At 35.9% G+C, this 22,032-nt stretch overlaps 1 protein-coding gene across 4 annotated transcripts in view; it reads right to left on the bottom strand.

Moving 5' to 3' along the window:
• The window catches only part of PRMT3 (protein arginine methyltransferase 3), a 125,163-nt gene that overhangs the window by 56,762 nt on the left and 46,369 nt on the right, over positions 1 to 22,032 (bottom strand). For all 4 annotated transcript variants that reach the window (XM_081533746.1, XM_081533745.1, XM_081533747.1 and 1 more), the window contains one exon: positions 1,339 to 1,417. In XM_081533746.1, coding sequence (XP_081389872.1) covers positions 1,339 to 1,417 — 79 coding nt within the window. The remainder of the gene's footprint in view (positions 1 to 1,338; positions 1,418 to 22,032) is intronic.

Raw genomic sequence — 22,032 nt, 5'->3', positions numbered from 1 at the left:
AAATCTCAAAGGGCTGTTGTGATGATTATATGTAATACAATAAATAAAGGTAGACTGTATTATTTGGCAACTAGTAGACAAATAGTAGATAATATTAGTTTTTAGTCATTAAGTATAGTTGTCATTAAAAAAAAAAAACCCACTGCAATTATTGAAAGATATAGCCAATTATTACAGAGTAAAATATATCTAAAACATTCTAGCCACATTCATGTCACAAATCAGAAACATATCTTGAAATGGTTACAGAAAATAGTGATAAAATGACAGCATTTTTGCAAAAGAAAGGCAATCCACTTAAATGCTATTATAAAAAGAACTCAGTTGTACTGGAGAATTTTCTGTGCACTTTCTGTTTTAGCCTTACTGATTTTTACTGCCAAAGTAATTTCATAGAACATGAATGGGCAGGAGGCATATGTATGCTCAAGTGCTTTATGATATCAGTTCAAAATGTATCCTCCTTTTCATCTACTTTTATATAGCAGTTTTATCAACTATACTCTGACCACAGAAATGATTTACCAATTCTAAAGCTTTGAGAAAGGGAAGGTCCAGGGAAAGGTGAGTGAAGGGAGACAGATGCTTTTCAACTCAGTTTTAATGATTCAATGCAACAAACACATATTATGTTCTATCTATATGCCAGGAGCTGTATAGCTCCAGAGTCAAAGATGAGAAAAACATAATCCTGAGGACACTCTATTTGTATACAACTGTTTACAGCAGAAAGTCTATAAAACACAATCTCACTGAGTATACAGATAATATGAGTAAAAGTTCACCATGGATATTAAAAGGAAGCCTTCCATATTTATTGGGATCTATTCAAAAATACTGACTGGTACATGGTGCTTTATAAATTTAACAGAAACCAATATTTAAATGTTCTTGTTAAATCACAGGGAAGACAGGTTTATACATTTAGTGAAGTCATGGAAAATTTGCTACCAAAGTGAATGATTTTCAACCTAGTATGAAACACTGTTTTGGGGAAAAACCACAACTAAATGTCATAAAAGCAAACAAACAAACAAATCAAAAGGCTGTTAGATTTTTATTTGAATATCAAAAAGCTTCCAAATCTAGTTCTTAGTATTTTTATTAGAAGTGTTGGCGAGAATACCATTAACTTGGGAATCCTGCATATCTTATATCAATATAATGTTCTACTATCAACAGTACACTAAACAAATGTCTTAAAGCTTCCTCTAATGGAAACATCTTTCATCTCTATTGGGAACTTTCTCAGTCATGCATAGTTTATTTGAAATCCAAAGGTTCATTTGGTTCTGCCACACTAAAGTTAGATTACTAAAACTAGAATTTTATACTCACCCGATCCTCCTTTTGCCAAGTATTTGTTCTTTGCATAAAGGACAGAATCTAACATAGACTCAAAGAGGAGAAAGTAGCCCTATATAAATAAAGAGGAAAAAGTGGTTTTCAGAAATGTGCAATATCATCATAAGCAGATAACTTTAAATACCTAGGCTACTATTTTAGCAAAAAATAATTTTTTTTGTCTCTACCATATAATAGTCTTCAAAGTTTGAAATTACTTTTTGCAGGAAATTCTCCATGTAATATAATTAAATCAAGCCAGGGTACAAAGTGGATCCAGAATGTTTATTACAGTAGAATGTAATGAACCTTTTCCACCTGTGTTTCCACTTCCTAGACTATTGTTTCTTCCCCATTAAAAGCAAAGTTTCACATAGAAATTGCTAATGTGTTGTATAACTTCCTGGAATACTGCAGTATGAATCTACACCAACAGTTCTATTTGCCCCTGGAGAACATTTTTGATTGTCACAAATATGTGGGAGGTAAACGTCCTTTACTGATAAACGTCTTTTACTGGCACAGGATGGCCTCCCAAACAAACAAATGTCTGATCTTATAGGGCTAAGGCTGAGAAACTGGTCTAGAATATCTTTTCCCAAAGTTATTTTCCCCCCAAAGACATTCTCTTCGAAGAATTTAAAAAAAAAAAAAAAGAGGGGAGGGGACTTTTAATCAAAGAGGTGAGGAAGATCAGATGCTCTAGCCTCCTCGGAGAGATTCATAATGCACAACAGCACATTAACAAGTTCTGAAAAGTGTCACAGTGAAGAATATGGCTTAACATATTTTAAATAAGTATTGCCCACTTTTTGACTAGAGACCTTTCTTTTCCTATGTAACATGTATAACATCTTGCACAACTCTGTTGTCTGAAACACATTGCGTGAAACTTGGCCCCAGTGCACTCCAAATTCTTGAGAACAGTACTGACTCCTTCACCAAGAAAGGATAATCACAGCACAAATGAAAAGATAACTCACCACTACAGTAAGTCCCCTACATACCAACCAGTTCCATTCTGAGAGCGCGGTTGTAAGTCCGATTTGTAAATCCAACAAAATCAGCCTAAGTAACAAGCTAACACAACTGGCTATATAGTACTGTACTGTAAAAGGTTTATAATACATTTCATACAAATAAAACATAAAAAACAAAAAATTAAGAAAACATTTTTACTCTTACAGTAAAGCACCTTGAAAAATACAGTAGTACAGTGTGATAGCTAGGAACATTTGAATCTTTCCAAGTTCACTACTTGAAGGTTCGTATGTAGGGGACTTACTGTATCACTGTCACATACACAGCACATTCTAGTAGTATGCTACACAGTTTATTATAGAAATGATAAAGTAATTATGAGAGATCAAAGCCAGTTTCTACTAGTCTTCTTCTGAGGCCCAGTCCCCAATAGTCCTGAAGAGTAGGAAAAGTTAAGTCTTCGGTACAGTGCTTATTAGCATAAAGGTGAACGAATACGAGTGTTACCTCCTTCATGTCAGCACTGTGTAACAAAACTGTTTTCATTCATTTGCCCTGTGCACAAACTAAGTGTCTAACAGGATCAATATACAACACAATGAACCAGGATGTTTCAAAGATTTCTCTACAACCAGAAAAACCTGCAAAACCAGAATGGGTAATTTCCCCAAGAGATTAATAGCAAATTTAAGTTTATAGAAAATACAGCTATGTTTGAATCACTTATAACGGAACCTAATTAAACTGCTGCTAGTGACTCTACACTGACATTTACCTTTTCCCCCCAACTCACTAATTTATTGATAAGAAAATAACTGCCTACAAAACAGACTTAGCAACAAAACTCTTTTATTAACGTATTTACTTAGGAAAATTAAGGATTTGGACTTCCCTAGTGGCTCAGACAGTAAAGATTTGCCTGCAATGCAGGACACCCAGGTTCAATCCCTGGGTCCAGAAGATCCCCTGGAAAAAAAAAAAAGAATATTCCCCTGGAGAGGGAAATGGCAACCCACTCCAGTATTCTTGCCTGGGAAATCCCATGGACAGAGGAGTCTGGCAAGCTACAGCCCGTGGGGTCTCAAAGAGTTGGACACAACTGAGTATGCATGGATACATGCATGATAACAAAAGTGACAATAACAATGGTATTCTATATCACAGTGCTGTTGTGAGACCTAAATATGTTAACAAATGTAAAAGGGTCTACAGCAGTAAATCTTACCAGTTTAACTAAAAAGAATAAGAACTACTTAAAAATATATTTGTTAAGGCTACTGAGATTTTTTAAATCATGTTTAATACATTAGAGAAGGAAGATTTACCAGATTCTTCAGAATCATATAGTATTTACTTAGTGAATGGTCCTTTATTAAAAATCCTTGAGTCAGAACTAAAATTCCTTTTCCTTTTTCCCCAGGAGTCACTTTTTTCCAGACTATCCAAGACTATTTATATGTGTGTGCATACAAAAAATAAGAAGACCCTTCTTTAAAATGCTTGAAATTTCTTTAAAATCATAAACAAAATTTTTAACCCCATCAAAATAATCTGATCAGGTTGGCCAAATTAGTGCCAATTCCAACTTCAAGGTTCTCAGAGAGATTTTTTTTCCCTGGGTTAAAAATGTCAATTTTTCTTAATCCTCTGAAGTTTGGTATTTATACTTAAGAATTTCCTATATGTCTACTTCCATTCAAAATAAAAAATACCAATAAGCACTTTTCCACATACCCCATAATGATTACCTTAAGCGAAGCCCAGAATCCTGATCAAACAATATTAGAGCTTCTGAGGTTCTAACTATTTAAACAACGTTAATTTTCACATCAGAGAAATCAGTACTAGTGAGGATAAGTGACTTATTTTAGGATATGTAGTTGGAAAAATAACTCTGGACAATCTTCAGATCTGATCATAAACACTGGCTTTAAGATTCACTTCTAAATGCTGCTAACCAAACTCAACCTGAGATAGAGGGCAAGCAAACAAAAGGATGATCATCCCTCGAAGCATGAACATCCTTTCCTAGATGCCATGCCTTTATGTCACATTTTTTAGAGTGAGCCAACATCAGGTAGGAGAATTTCTGAAAGCAGATAATCAAATGTTTTTGTTGATACATGTAAAGGGTTTAGCACAGTGCCTGGCACAGAGTTAACACATAAAACCTATTAAAGACTGTATCACACGACTCTATTTTGGCAGAAGTCATATGGGGTCTGCTACTATAGGATAGAACTGGGCTAAAATGGTAGAAACAGAAGGCTTACTTCTTTTCCCATTCCTTCCCCCCCTCCTTTTTCTCTCTTCATTGGTGTATAATTAAAAAGAATACTTTAAATCTATTTCTTTGTTTTTTAAAAATAATTTTGTTTATTTTTGGTTGTGTTAGATGTTCACTGCTGCACTTTTCCCTAGTTACAGCGAGCAGGGTCCACTCTCTAGCTGTGGTACACGGTCTCAGTGTGGTGGCTTCTGTTGCAGAGCACGGGCTCTGGTTGGGGGGAGGGCGGGGGGGCTTTAGCAGTTTCAGATCCCGGGCTCTAGAGCACAGGCTCAACAGTTGTGGCAAATGGGCCTAATTGCTCTGTGGCATGTGGGATCCTCCCAAAACAGGGCTCAAACCTGTCTCTCCAGCACTGGCAGGCGAATTCCTCACCACTGAGCCACCAGGGAAGACCCTGTATCTATTTCTGATAATACCTTTTTTCGTTTCTGTAGCAAGATGTTTGAATGGACATGAACTTGGGCAAACTCCAGGAGATGGTGAGGGACAGGGAAGCCTGGCTTGCTGCAGTCCACAGGGTCACAAAGAATTGGACACGACTTGGCCACTGAACAACAACAAGATATTTCTAGTATAAGTATATGACAAGGGCTCTATTCTGTCAAAGTACTTTTCTAAAATTTATGGTAAAGATCAACTGAACTAGCAAATCAGTAGAATAGCATTTCTTCAAAACAACAACAGATTACACATATTCATATTTAGCCTATCTACTAAATATGCCACATTATTATAATTATGGTCTAATTTTGCAGCTAGTGGGATATTAGTTCCCCTGTCAGGGATCAAACTTAGGCCCTGGCAGTGAAAATGCTGAGTCCTAACCACTGGCGTACATGCATACTCAATTGGGTCTGACTCTTTGCAAACCCGTGGACTCTTTAGTCCACAAGGCTCCTCAGGACACGGGATTAACCTGGCAAGAATACTGGATTGGGTTGCCACTTCCTCTTCCAGCAGAATCTGCCTGACCCAGAGATTGAACCTGTGTCTCCTGCACTGGCAGGCAGATTCTTCACTACTGAGCCACCTGGGAAGCCCCTCTAACCACTGGACCACCACGGAAAATTCAACCCACATTACTGAATACTTGATGTAGACTGACAATTTTACTAGTCATTTATTTCACTTAGTATCTGGATATCTGTTCAACTACTACGTCCTCAAAAAGGATTTTCTGGATTCTCCATATTAAATATCTTCTTTCCCCACCAAACTCCATCTCTTTATTCTGCTTTGTCCTCTACCGTGGCACTTTAACGAAAACTGTTTATTTTAAAATGCTGTTTTGCTTTCCAAAATTAATTTTCAAATGTTAATAGTGGTAAATATAATCACAGTAATATTAAGTGTCCTTTATGGAATATCTTATTTAATTCGTCCCTAAAGCACATGCTATTATTTTCATTCAGCTGACAAGGAAACTAAGGCTTAGACATGTTAAATAACCTAAAATCATAAGACTTAAAAAAAAAGTTCACAGTTAAAGAAACAGTTGAATGAGTCAGCATTTGAACCCTGGTCTATCTGACTATAGAGGCCAAGTTCTGAGTAACTATTCTATGTTGCTTCTTATTGATTTACCTGAGTAAAAATAAGACTTGGTATTCATATTATATTATGGGGCTTCCCAGGTGGCTCAGTGGTAAAGAATCCCCCTGCCAATACAGGAGATGCAGGTTTGATCCCTGGTTCAGGAAGATCCCCTGGAGGAGGAAACGGCAACACTGTCCAGTATTCTTGCCTGGAAAATCCCACAGACATAGAAGCTCAGTGGGCTTACAGTCCATGGGGTTGCAAAAAGTAGGACATGACTTATCACACACATTTGTATTATATTATACTACGTTTGTAACTAAGGACTTTGGTGTTCTAAAATAAAAAATACCCAGCACATATTAAACGAGGTACCTGATTGATAATATTTCAGAGTGAAAGCTTACTTGGCAAGTGGCTGTTATCCAGCATTCACTGTGAAAAATATTACTTTAGAAAATCCATGAATATACTATATGTAGAAACAAAATTTAATATTTGTGAGATAAATTAAAATGTCTGGTTAAGTATATTAGCAGATGAAAAGATTCATATATGGACTGCTCGCAATTATTGTCCTTTCTCTCAACTTTCCACTTTGCTAAACTTCATTTTACTATAGGCTCCCTACGTGACAGAATGGGCTTTAATTTCCTGGGAATTGTCCTTGGTTCTGAACAAGTCATTTATTACTGATATCAGAAGGCTTTGCTCCAAATGCCCTGATCGTCTGCAGTGTGATTCAGACTGTAATTTCACAGGCTGCTGCCTCACCTGTAGGGGTGCCATCTGGAAGAGAATTATACTCCGTACTTTCTCCCATGATGCTCATGGAGCACTCTTCTTCCCAAATTGACATTCATTTTTTAAAATTAAAATCTGCATTTACACTTCAAAAATTAATTACTACAAAAGGAACACACTGGATCAAATCTGGAACTAAAAGAGCCATTAACATTATTCATTGAAATAGGAATCTTATTTTAAAATGCCTGTTCATGATATCTATTCTTGAAATAGACAAATTAATGATAAAAAGAAAGTTGTGATATCTTCAGAATAAGGTGCTTCTCCTGACTCATTGTTTTTTTTCAGTTCAAATAACTGAATTACTGATACACTCTTAGGCACAATTAACTAGTTAAAAAAGTGAGGCTAGGGGAAAGCAAAAATAAAACAAAGAGCTAATCTGTAGAAAGTCTAGTGACAAACAGGCAATAATATGGATTTATTTCAAGATAAAAATAAAAGATTATTCCAAAAAATAAGCCTATAAAATCTAATCCCAATTTTTTTTTCATATTATTTTCCATTACAGATTATTACAAGATATTGAATACATAGTTCCTTGTGTTATGGGCTTCTGAGGTAGCTCAGGGGTAAAGAATACTCCTGTCAATGCTGGAGGTGCAGGTTCAATCTCTGGGTCAGAAAGACCCCTGGAAGAGAAAATGAACCCATTCCAGTATTGATGCCTGGAAAATCCCATGGCAGAGGAGCCTGGCGGACTACAGTCTACAGGGTTGCAAGGAGTCTGACATGACTGGGATGTGTATGCACACACTTTGTGTTATACATGAGGTCCTTGTGGTGTATCTATTTTATATACAGTAGCGTGTATACGTCAATCCAAAACTCCCTATTTATCATACTCCCCCTTTCCCCTCTGGTAACCATAAGTTTGTTTTCTATATCTATGAGTCATTTCTGTTTTGTAAATAAGTTCACTTGCCCCATTTCTTTTAGACTGCACATATAAATAATATCATAATTAGCTGTCTTTATCTGACTTACTTCAGTTACTATGATAATCTCCAGGTTCATCCATGCTGCTGCAAAAAGCATTATTATTTCATTCTTTTTTATGGCGAATATCCCATTGTGTACACACACACACACACACACACACACACACACACACACAGTTCCTTCTTTTTCCATTTATCTGTCAATGGACATTTAGGTTGCTTCCATGACTTGGCTATCATAAATAGTGCTGCTATGAACACTGGAGTACATGTGTCTTTTCAAATTAGAATTTTCTCCAGATTTATAAGTCCAAGAGTGGAATAGCTGGATCGTATGATAACCCTATTTTTAGTTTCCTAAGGAATTTTCATACTATTCTCCATAGGGGTTGCACCAATTTCATTCCCACCAACAGTGTAGGAAGGTTCCTTTTTCTCAATACCCTCTGCAGTATTTATTATTTGTAGACTTTTTGATAATGGCCATTCTGATCGGTGTGGGGTGTACTTCATTGTAGTTATGATTTTCACTTCTCTAATAATTAGTGATACTGAGCATGTTTTCATGTGCCTGCTGGCCACTTGTATGTCTTCTTTGGATAAAGATATATGTGTATTTCTGAAACAGTATTCCCAATTCCCCTCAGTGATTGAAAAAGATCATTATAACTGGATATTCTACTTATAAAAATAAAACAATTACTTGCTAGCACTTTTATTAAAGAGAATTATTGATATATTAAGTTACATTTATATCACAGGGTAGTCGTACAATATTCATAAGTTATAGATATTTGATACTATAGGAAAGATGAACTCTATTAACAGTATGATTCAGGGCTTGAAGAACAAGATCGCATTCTGTTTCCTGCAAAAACGCATTTTAGGAGAAGAAAAAAAAACAGACCATCTAGTTAGATGCATCAGTAAGCTGGTTGTCATCTTGAGAGTCATTTGCTAAAGCCATACAAAGCTATTATAAAGTGAATAAACATTGGGAAACAGGAGATAAAACCTATCTTCCAGCCAAAGTGAGGAATAGAAGAGGAAATGATCCTAAAAAAAAACAAAACAGAGACAACCAAATATATCTGCAGAGTAAATGTAAACTTAAAATCTCATCTGCCGCCACTTTGCCCCCTCCCTGCCAGCCCAGTTTAGAACCATGGTGCTGGGTGGTCAAACACATATCTCTTCCCCACCCCAACACCGTTTCCAATAATTCTTAACATAAGCTAGTCCTCTTGTGAATTCACCACACTAATTTACAATGTCCATGTGGCAGGAAAAACCTCAATAATTTAAAAGTAATTCTGCAACATATTTTGTTGGTAAGACTGAAAAAACAACAATTCTCATACTACTGTTGGCAAGAAAGGAGAATGGTCAGATAAGTGCTAAGAAGAATTTGGTAAAAATTGTTAATACTGCATATGCATTAAGTTTTTGACCCATCAATCTCACCTCCAGGAACATGAAATAAAATGAATCATGTATAAGAATATGCAATACATTATTATTTGTAACAGCAAAAGAATGATAGACATTTTCATGAATGTTAGTTATTTACATTTATCTAGATGATGGAATATAATCCAGTCATAGAAAAGAATGAGGAGTATTTCTCTATAATGATATAGAATGATTTTCAAGATATAATTTTAAATTAAAAAATGCAAAGCATAGAACAATACATACAGTATGTTAACTCTGCATAACACAAGGGTAAAAATGTAAATATATACATATCTAGTATTTTAAAAAGAAGCCAAAAGCTAAAAAGGAAACAAAAATTTATCTATTAACTAATGGACAGAAGAATGGAATCACTGAACTTTTTTGTAATTAAAACATAAACTTATACTAAAAAGAGAAAAAAGAAGCAATTTTTCCAAACTGAAGAGAAAGAAAACAAATACATCTGAAGGTATGTCAAGCTGGTTACATAACCAAAGGAAGCTAATTACTTCAAATAACTTTGTGTGTGTATGCTCAGTTGTGTCTGAATCTTTGTGACTCCATGGATTGTACCCCTCCAGGTTCCTCTGTACATGAAATTTTCCAGACAAGAATACTGAAGCAGCTTGCCATTTTCTACTCCAGGGCTTGAACCCATGTCTCTTGCATCTCCTGCACTGGCAGGCAGATTCTTTACCACTGTGTCACCTGGAAAGTCCCCCTCAAGTAACTTTAAAACACAATATTTAGACTATGTATTTCTCACGAAATGTATATTCTAGGACAAAAGAAAATATAAGGAAATCATAAATGAAGTTATAAAACTTCATTTACAAATTTTGTTACTAGTAAAATTCATGTAAAATTTTTGAAACTATTATATAGATATACGATAGAACAAATAAGCAATTATTATTTTAAGAATCAAGATTTTTCTACAAAGAGATACAGAATAAAATTAAAGAATTAAAAATTCCATAATCTTAAATTGGAAATATCAGTGTAAACTCATGGCGCTTTTAATATTAAAAAAAATAGCTATATCTATCTACTAAGAATAACATACAACCAATGAAGCAGGGCAAAGGCTAATAGAGTTTTGCCACGAGAACGCACTGGTAATAGCAAACACCCTCTTCCAACAACACAAGAAAAGACTCTACACGTGGACATCGCCAGATGGTCAACACCGAAATCAGACTGATTATATTCTTTGCAGCCAAAGATGGAGAAGCTCTATACAGTCAGCAAAAACAAGACCAGGAGCAGACTGTGGCTCAGATCATGAACTGCTTATTGCAAAATTCAGACTTAAATTGAAGAAAGAAGGGAAAACCACTAGTCCATTCAGGTATGACCTAGATCAAATCCCTTATGAGTATACAGTAGAAGTGACAAATAGATTTAAGGGACTAGATCTGACAGACAGAGTGCCTGATGAACTACGGACAGAGGTTCGTGACATTGTACAGGAGACAGGGATCAAGACAATCCCCATGGAAAAGAAATGCAAAAAAGCAAAATGGCTGTCTGAGAAGGCCTTACACATAGCTGGGAAGAGAAGAGAAGCGAAAAGCAAAGGAGAAAAGGAAAGATATTCCCATCTGAATGCAGAGTTCCAAAGAATAGCAAGGAGAGATAAGAAAGCCTTCCTCAGCGATCAGTGCAAAGAAATAGAGGAAAACAACAGATTGGGAAAGACTAGAGATCTCTTCAAGAAAATTAGAGATACCAAAGGAACATTTCATGCCAAGATAGGCTCGATAAAGGACAGAAATGGTAGGGACCTGAAAGAACCAGAAGATATTAAGAACAGGTGGCAAGAATACACAGAAGAACTGTACAAAAAAGATCTTCACGACACAGATAATCACGATGGTGTGATCACTCACCTAGCGCCAGACATCCTGGAATGTGAAGTCAAGTGGGCCTTAGAAAGCATCACTATGAACAAAGCTAGTGGAGGTGATGGAATTCCAGTTGAGCTATTTCAAATCCTCAAAGGTGATGCTGTGAAAGTGCTGCACTCGACATGCCTGCAAATTTGGAACACTCAGCAGTGGCCACAGGACTGGAAAGGTCAGTTTTCGTTCCAATCCCAAAGAAAGGCAATGCCAAAGAATGCTCAAACTACTGCACAATTGCACTCATCTCACATGCTAGTAAAGTAATGCTCAAAATATTCCAAGCCAGGCTTCGGCAGTATGTGAACCGTGAACTTCCAGATGTTCAAGCTGGTTTTAGAAAAGGCAGAGGAACCAGAGATCAAATTGCCAATATCCGCTGGATCATCGAAAAAGCAAGAGAGTTCCAGAAAAACATCTATTTCTGCTTTATTGACTATGCCAAAGCCTTTGACTGTGTGGATCACAATAAACTGTGGAAAATTCTGAAAGAGATGGGAATACCAGACCATCTGACCTGTCTCTTGAGAAACCTGTATGCAGGTCAGGAAGCAACAGTTAGAACTGGACATGGAACAACAGACTGGTTCCAAATAGGAAAAGGAGTACGTCAAGGCTGTATATTGTCACCCTGCTTATTTAACTTATATGTAGACTACATCATGAGAAATGCTGGGCTGGAAGAAACACAAGCTGGAATCAAGATTGCTGGGAGAAATATCAATAACCTCAGATATGCGGATGACACCACCCTTATGGCAGAAAGTGAAGAAGAACTAAAGAGCCTCTTGATGAAAGTGAAAGAAGAGAGTGAAAAAGTTGGCTTAAAGCTCAACATTCAGAAAACTAAGATCATGGCATCTGGTCCCATCACTTCATGGGAAATAGATGGGGAAACAGTGGAAACAGTGTCAGACTTTATTTTTTGGGCTCCGAAATCACTGCTGATGGTGATTGCAGCCATGAAATTAAAAGACGCTTACTCCTTGGAAGGAAGGTTATGGCCAACCTAGATAGCATATTGAAAAGCAGAGACATTACTTTGCCAACAAAAGTCCGTCCAGTCAAGGCTATGGTTTTTCCAGTGGTCATGTATGGATGTGAGAGTTGGACGGTGAAGAAAGCTGAGCACCGCAGAATTGATGCTTTTGAACTGTGGTGTTGGAGAAGACTCTTGAGAGTCCCTTGGACTGCAAGGAGACCCAATCAATCCATCCTAAAAGAGATCAATCCTGGGTGTTCGTTGGAAGGACTGATGTTGAAGCTGAAACTCCAATACTTTGGCCACCTCATGCGAAGAGTTGACTCATTGGAAAAGACCTTGATGCTGGGAAAGATTGGGGGCAGGAGGAGAAGGGGCAACAGAGGATGAGATGGTTGGATGGCATCACCAACTCGATGGACATGCGTCTGGGTAGACTCCGGGAGTTGGTGATGGACAGAGAGGCCTGGCGTGCTGCAATTCATGGGGTCGCAAAGAGTCGGACACGACTGAGCGACTGAACTGAACTGAATGACAGTCCAGTAGTAATGAGCACTCCTAGAACCCAGACTGTGCTCTCTAGATACTGTTTCCCAATGAAAGAATCAGGATTACTTGGTTCCTTCCAAGTTTAGGCAGTATAAAGTGACTCTAAAGAGTTTTATACTATCAGAAAGTATAATCTGATATATAAACATACATTTTTTCTTTTCATCATTATACCGAGGATAACTAGAAACTGTTAAAGGGATCTAAGAGGTTAATTCAAATGCTTACCATTAGCTAAACATGGGCCAATCCAAAAACCAAAATAATAATTACAATGGTTCAAAACACATCAAATCTGAGTTCATAATGACACTACGAAAAAAAAGCCTCCAAAAATCCCTTTAGAAAATGCTGCAGAACAATTCATTATTCTAAAAGTTACATAGAAAATATCCAGCATTTATCGCCCTTTTCAACTATAAACTATAGTTAATAACTAAGTATTTGATGAGAAAAAGTACTGAGTAACAAATAAAGAATAAATGATAGAATACCACAATTCTGTAACTTCTAATGAAATAATGAATCTAAGAAATCATTTTCAATGAATTCTAAAATCTTTCAGTCAAACACTGATAGGGAACTTTTTTCCTGTTTTGAATTCCAACTAAGATCCTGAGAATAGAAAAGGGGAGGAAAGGAAGGGAAGAGTGTTCCACCATGACAACCCCACTAAAGCCACATGGAGTAGAGAAAAACGTTGCGATGGGGAAAGTGGTTACTTCTGAGTACTAAATCTGTGACTACGATCCAGTTTTAGAAGAACTGAAGAATTAAAACAAATCCAATTAAAAAATGGGCAGAAGACCTGAATATTTTTCCAAATAAGACATACAGATGGCCAACAAGCACATGAAAAGATGTTCAATATTGCTAATTATTAGAGAAATGCAAATCAAAACCACAATGAAATAAATATCACTCACATTTGTTACAATGGCTATCATCAAAAAGTATACAAATAACAAATACTGAAGAGGATGTGAAGAAAAGGGAACCATTCTACACTGTTGCTGGGAATGTACACTGGTGCAGCCATTATACAAAACAGACTGCTGCTACTGCTGCTAAGTCGCTTCGGTCGTGTCTGACTCTGTGCGACCCCATAAACAGCAGCCCTCCAGGCTCCCCCGTCCCTGGGATTCTCCAGGCAAGAACACTGGAGTGGGTTGCCATTTCCTTCTCCAATGCAGGAAAGTGAAAAGTGAAAGCAAGGACACTCAGTCGTATCTGACTCTTAGCGACCCTATGGACTGCAGCCTACCAGGCTCCTCCATCCATGGGATTTTCCAGGGAAGAGTACTGGAGTGGGTTGCCATTGCCTTCTCCGCAAAACAGACTGGAGGTTCCTTAAAAAATTAAAAACAGAACCACCATAAGATCCAGCAATTCCACTCCTGGGTGTATATCCGGAAAAAACAGAAACACTAATTGAACAGGATACATGTACCCCAATGTTCATAGCAGCACTATTTGTAATACTTCAGCCATAGATGGTGAAGGACAGGGAAGCCTGGAGTGCTGCAGTTCATGGGGTTGCAAAAGTCAGACATGAGTTAGAGACTGAACAACAATAAGACATAGAAGCAACTCAAGTGCCCAGCACTAGATGACTGGCTTAGGAAGATGTGAAACACACACGCAAATATTACTCAGCCATAAAAAATAATGAAATACTGCCATTTGTAGCAATGTGGACAGACCTAGAGAATTTTATGCTTAGTGAAATGTCAGAGAAAGACAAATACTATATAGTATTATCTATCTATGGAACCTAAAAAATAGCACAAATGAATATATATGCACAACATAAATAGACTCAAAAACTTGTGATCACCAAAGGGGAGAGAAAAAGGAGAAGGGACAAATTAGGGGTACAAACTAACAGATACAAATTGTGAAGTGTTAGTCACTCAGTCAAGTCCGACTCTTTGTGACCCCATGTACTGTAGCCTGCCAGGCTCCTCTGTCCATGGAGTTCTCCAGGCAAGAATACTGGAGTGGGTAACCATTTCCTTCTCCAGGGGATCTTCTTGAACCAGGGATGAAACTCAGTCTCCTGCATTGGCAGGCAAATTCTCTACCATATGAGCCACCAGATACATAAGCAACAAGGAAATACTATATAACAGATAAATCACACCCATTATCTTACAATAACCTGTAATGGAATATAATCTGCAAAAATCATGAATCACCATGCTGAAAGTAACACAATATTGTAAATAACACACACATTGTAGATAGCACAATATTGTAAATCAAACTATCCTTCAATTAAAAAAAAAATCTAGAGAAGAGGATATTAAAAACAACAAATGAGTTTAACAGATTGTGAAAAATAACTTCAGAAAAAAACAGGTAGACTGAAAAATTATCCAGAGTGCAGTTCAGAAAGCCAAAACATTAGAAAATATGAAAGAGGGGAAGAAGCATGGAAGATGGAGAAGTCTAATAAATATATAATGGTAATTTTAGAAAGATTTATTACAACAAGATACAAAAAACTCAAACCATAAAGAAGTTTGATAAATTTGATACACAAAGTTAAGAACATCTATTCATCAAATTACACCAAAAAAAGAGAAAAATGACAAGCAACACACTGCCAACAAATATAATTGATAGAGAACAACATATCTGTCAAGACAAGCTAGGTTACTCTGCACTAACAAACACCCAAATAACCAACTAAAACCAAAACAGACTTCTTTCTGGTATGACAGATTGACAAGAAACATTGCTTATTATAATCACTCAGGGATCAGAGAAGTCACAGGGCCATACCTAACTTCAAAGGAGACAGAAAGAAACGTTCTATTATGTGCCTCAAAACAAAGAGAAGCAAAAGATATGACAGCAGGCTGAGTAACAGATTGATAATTGTAACAGATAAGAAACTTTTTCAGAAAATAAAAAGACAAAAGTCACAAACAGAATGATAAGCAAAAGAAATGGACAGAAATTTTACAGAAGACAATGCTGAAATGAGCTAAAAGCTCATTTAAAACTGTTGTAGTTTTGATTTCCATTTATCTAATGATGAGCAATCTTGAGCATCTTTTCATGTGTTTATTAGCCATCTGTATGTCTTCTTCAGGGAAATGTCTGTTGAGGTCTTCTGCCCATTTTTTGATTGGGTTGTTTGTTTTTCTGATACTGAGGTATATGAGCTGCTTATGTATTTTGGAGATTAATCCTCTGTCAACTGCTTCATTTGAAATTATATCCTCCCATTCTGAGGGCTGCCTTTTTATCTTGTTTTTTGTCTTCCTTTGCTGCAAATTTTTTTAAGAACTAAAACTCTGTTTGCCGATGATATGATACTATACAGAGAAAACCCTAAAGATGCTATCAGAAAATTACTAGAGCTAATCAGTGAATATAGTCAAGTCCCAGGATACAAAATCAGTACACAAAAATCCTTTGCATTCCTAGACACTAACAATGAAAAATCAGAAAGAGAAATTAAGGAAATCAACCCACTCACCACTGCAACAACCAAAAAAAGATACCTAGGAGAAGGGCTGGACTATAAAGAAAGCTTAGCATTGAAGAATTGTTGCTTTTGAACTGTGGTGTTGAAGACTCTTGAGAGTCCCTTGGACAACAAGGAGATCCAACCAGTCAATCCTAAAGGAAATCAGCCCTGAATATTCACTGGAAAGACTGATGCTGAAGCTTAAATTCCAATACTTTGGCCACCTGATGCGAAGAACTGACTCCTTGGAAAAGACCCTGCTGCTGGGAAAGATTGAAGGCAGGAGAAGAGGATAACAGAGGATAAGATGGTTGCATGGCATCACCAACTCGATGGACGTGAGTTTGAGCAAGCTCCAGGAGTTGATGATGATGGACAGGGAAGCCTGGCGTACTGCAGCCCATAGGATTGCAAACAGTCGGACGTGACTGAGCGACTGAACTGAACTGAGGAATAAACCTATCTATGGAGACAAAGAGCTGTATACAGAAAACTATAAGACATGAATGAACAGGTGGAGAGACATACGATATTCTTGAATTGGAAGAATCAATACCCAAACCAATCTACAGGTTCAATGCAATCCCTATCAAATTACAATGGCATTTTTTCACAGAACTAGAACCAAAATTTTCACAATTCGTATGGAAATGCAAAAGACCCCAAATATACAGAGCAATCTTGAGAAAGAAGAATGGAGTTGGTTTTTGTGACTTCAGACTATACTACAAAGCTACAGTCATCAGGAGAGTATGGTACTGGCACAAAACAGAAATACAGACCAATGGAACAAGATAGAAAGCCCAGAGATAAATTCACATACCTAGGGGCACCCTGTCTTTGACAAAAGAGGTAAGAATATATTAAGACAACGGAGAAAACATAGTCTCCTCAATAAGTAGTGCTGGGAAAACTGGACAACTACATGTAAAAGAATGAAATTAGAACATTTCCTAACATCATACACAAAGATAAACTCAAAATGGATTAAAGACCTAAATGTAAGGCCAGAAACTATAAAACTATTAGAGAAAAACATAAGCAGAACACTCTTGGACATAAATCACAGCAAGATCCTCTATGATCCACCTCCTAGGGTAATGAAAATCATGGCTTCTTTTAACATGTCCCTTGAAGTACTAGGAACAGCTCAAGAGAATGAATTGGAATTCCAAGGAATTAGGAAGTACTTAACTAAAATCAGCTTTGCAAAGGCTCAAAAGAGTATGAAAGGCAGGTGTTTTAAGAGTCTGTGAGAATTTTGTATTTCACTCCATAAAAATAATAATGATGCCCCCCTTGAAGCTTCATACAGATACAATTTGTCATTTCTCAAGCACATGATTAGGGGCTTTCTAAATCCATGTTGTGAAGCACTGGAGCAAGATTATTTATTATAAACTGGTGGAATTTATATGATTACTCATGGCATGTGAATCAAATATCTGTCCCAGGATAATTCTTAAGTAGAACCACTTCATACTAATTATTATGATAATTATGACTGAGCTAACTCAGTTACATGAAACAGAGCTTGTAATGAATGCCCATCTACTTGCAAATGCAAACTGTTAAATTTTAGCAGCTTACTTTCACTCCCTGGCAGGGGTAAACAGTATTATTGAAAAAAAATTTTTTTTAACTGCTACACAATTTTAGAGTTTGAAATCAAAATTAACAAAAACTTCATGTTCTCTGGCTAATATGCTGAAAAATTTTTTAAGGACAGCTGATTCATACTTCTGAGTAACTTACACCCTTTACCTTCATAATTAGGATAATTTACAACTCATTGAGCAAGATTTTTTTTTTTTTTAAAGTAGTACATACAGGACTTAAGCACAACTGGAATGCAACATGGCACAGGGAATTATGGAGAGCCCAAAACAAATAGATCCAATCAAATCAATCACATATGAGCACAGAGTCTCTTGGTAAATGCAACTTTCAGAACTTTGATGAAAGAGATATAAGACATCTAAAATATATTTCAAAAGCCAAAACTTTATCCAGAATACATAAGTGTTTCAATATAAACACTTTGCTTAAAGGACTAAATATTTTCACTTACATTTGGTCTCAAGCCCCAGAGGGTTAAATTTCCCCTATAGCTTTCAAGATTACAAAACAGCCTCCTCTCTAGAGTAAGAAATAAAATGGCTGCAGAGTGTGATCTAAATTTTAATCTAAACAAATATTAAGATTAAATAAAGGAGAGGCTGGGAGTGATTAAGAATGCAAGTAAGAACATATGTAAAGATTACAAAATTGAAATAACTGAACATAAGAGGTCTATTCTTACTTATATTTTTACTGTTTTCATTTTATTCTTAATTCAGAACAAAGAAAAAATTTAAGAAAAAAATATACACTTACAAATCACAATTTTCATTTCAGCGTTCAAGTACTGTAACTCTTTCCCTGTTAATATTTAAAATACTAAAAAAAAAGCCTATTGAATGTCTATTTTATACTTTACCTGAAATAATTATGTAATATTAGTATTGCCTATAATTTATTTACAGAGCAGCAAACTGAGAATTATTCTTGAAATATACATATAATACATTTTAATATGAAGAAAAATATAAAAAAATCCCAACCCCAATAATCCACATTCATCAGCTGATTTTTGTATTTCTTTGCATTCATTATAGGCAGAGTCAATTAGTAAATACTAGCCATGGAAACAGAGGGTCTTCTGCTTTTACAAAGGGCTGAAAAGCCAAGAGAGAAGCACCAAGTACGTTCTTCCCTCGAGTATTAATATTCCTGACTTCACATATATTATCATTTCCAATTTTTATTAATTGAATAATCTACTCAAGCAGCTCATTCACTGGTTAGAGTCCTTAAAAGTTTGTACAACTTTCAAAACGAGTGGCTAATTACTGAGATCTTATTATGTGCCAGAATTTTTTACAGAATTTCCATGTATTAATTCATTTAATTCTCACAAAATCCCTATAAAGTAGGTACTATTGCTGTCTTCATTTTAGAGAGAAGGAAACTGAGGCACAGACAGGTTCAGTAATACACCCAAGGTAACAAACCAAGATGCAGCAAAAGAGCACCAAGAATTCAGGTGGTCTGACTCTAGAGCAATAAATATCCTTAACTCTGTCTCATCTTTGCCTTCCTCTGATGTACAGAAAATTATAAATAAGATTGTGTCTGTGGCCAGTGAATTTCTATCTGGAAAAGTTCTCTTATATATTCTCTCATCATTTACTCATACTGATCCCTTTGACAAATTCTGACCATATCCTGGTTCTCAATCTCAGAGAATGGAGAAAGGTTTATGAACAATTAATTCTAATACACTGTAAAGGTGTGCAATAGAAGCTTAAACTAAATTGCAAGGAAAGGGGGAAAGAGATTTTATATGTGATCAAGGGGCAAAAGGGGAAAGCTGCACAGGGGAGGTGATATTTGAAATGAGTCACACAGAAATTGTGGCAGTTTGCCAGACAGGGAAGGTAGAACACATTAAATGAAATAAGTCAATTTGCTAACACATATTTCTGTCATCATCAGTATATTCCATTAAAAGACAAATTATTTGTCAAAAATATAAATAATAACATGATTTTATAAAGAGAAATAAAGGACATTAAAACAACAGTAGTCTCTGTAATCAAAAGAATATTTTTTACAATTAATTTTATGTAACAATTTACCTTATTTTTTATTTTGAAGCATTTATTGGCTTCCCAGTGGTAAAGAACATGCCTGCCAATGCAGGACACATGGACATGGCAACCCACTCCAGTATTCTTGTGTGGAGAAAGAATCCCATGGACAGAGGAACCTGGCAGGTTACAGTCCACAGGGTTGCACAGAGTCAGACACGACTGAAGTGATTAAGCAAGCATTTGATTTTTTAATCATTATTATATTGATTGATTTTAAAAAATACCAGAAGTCAGGCAGTAAAAAGATAACTTTTTCTCTGATGGAACAACAAAAAAATAAGAAAAGTAAGGGAAAAGACTGACCAGAGAATATGGAGTTGAAAGTTACATCTTACATTTCCTTATCTTGAACCACTGGACATTAGATTATGTCTACTTTTAAGTAAACAAAATACATACTAGACATAGACAATTTTATTTTGCTTAAAATTTTCAGAGTAATATACATAAAAGAGAAGAAAAATAAGACTAAAAAAATCCTTATATTCAGGTCATAAGCATATTTCTTATTAAGGACTGGAAAGGCAAAATGTACCTGTACGATTAAAAATTTGTGTTGCGAATCAATCTCTTATACTTTCCCTAACTCTAAGATTAATTTAGCTTATCTAACTTACTAAACTACTTACATAATTATTATTATATCATTTAAGGGAAGAAGAGAAATTAGGAAAGGCCACCTAATCCTCATGGCAGTTGGCTGACATGGCATGGCTTCACTGCCAGACCAAACTAAAAACAACAAAAACATTTCAACAGTTGAAAATGTAACCTATGACACGCTTCACGGCCCAGATTCTATAGCGTTGATAAAAATGACAAGTCATGTTTCTAAGTGATAAAGTCTAAAGTCATAAAATCCTGAAAAGCTATTTACCAACAATAAAGAGTATTAAATGTGAACAAAAGATACCCCATCATTGTGGGTGTGGGCGGTACATGCATGCACACTACACAGACACCTATGCTGGTAAAATGGGATGGGAAAGTTGAGAAAATTTTAGGTCACTTCTGTGAAAAGCAAGCCTAGACAGAAATATTACAAAGGACAATTTGAATGTGATCGTGACAATGTAACTTAAAGTTCACCTAATGTATAATTTTGCTGATGGTCCTGACAACAGAAAATAACACGTCCAAACAAGATTCATCTCTGGCAATTGTATTATGCAGTGCCAGGATCTTATCTATGTAAGTATTTGTAAGGAGATCGTGCTGAAAACTTAGATGGCAAACAGCAACATCAAATCAGTCTATCTGGGCTTACTGGCTCATAGGACAAGAATTAGGGATGCTTACTTTGAACAGTTTTATTAGGCCATCAGAAGTGAGAGATCATAAAGAACGGCTCTACTGGTACAGTAAAATGTCAGATATTCACAGGCATACATAGTAACATCCTATAGAAATTAAACTTTCTATTTAACCAATAACAATTTTATCAAATAGAAATTTCATTCAATAAAAATGAAAATGTAAAATTAAAGAGAGGCCTAAATATGGAAATTCATAAATCTAAGAGGCAAGTTTATTAAATGACATGCTAACAGCAATTATTTGGGTTTTAAAATTACATTCTTATCTGAGAACATCTTGCAAAATAAAAGCAAAGTTCGTGAACAGCTGCAGACAAAAAACATACCTAAATTAAGCCATGAAACAGTTGGTGGACCATAGTAGAAGAAAACAGATGTACATCTCTACAATATATGCCTGCATTGCTATACTGGATTACAAGTTCATTAAACATCTGTGTCCAATTCTTCAAGGTACATTTTTTTTTTTTTGGTTCTTTCTTGTTCAACATACTTTTAAAAAGAAAAAAAAAAACTATGCCATCGTTTAAATTTGAATTATTCTAATTTTTGCATCCCTACTGCTATATGTAAAAAAAAAAAGAGAGAGAAAAGAAACTTCCAAAGACAGGATTCTATGCAAGATATTTTAATTCTAAAATGCTGGTTCGAGAAAATGTGGCTTTAAAATAAATTTAGAATAGTCAGTTATTTGCTGCCTGTTCATTGTTTAAACAACTAAGTAGGAATATCTGAAAAAATGTTGGAT

The sequence above is a fragment of the Giraffa tippelskirchi genome, chromosome 10 (assembly GCF_054371585.1).
Source record: "Giraffa tippelskirchi isolate mGirTip1 chromosome 10, T2T-mGirTip1v1.2.pri, whole genome shotgun sequence".
Classification (NCBI taxonomy): Eukaryota; Metazoa; Chordata; class Mammalia; order Artiodactyla; family Giraffidae; genus Giraffa; species Giraffa tippelskirchi.
Note: the sequence above shows the minus strand (reverse complement) of the source record. Positions and strands in the feature narration are given on the sequence as shown.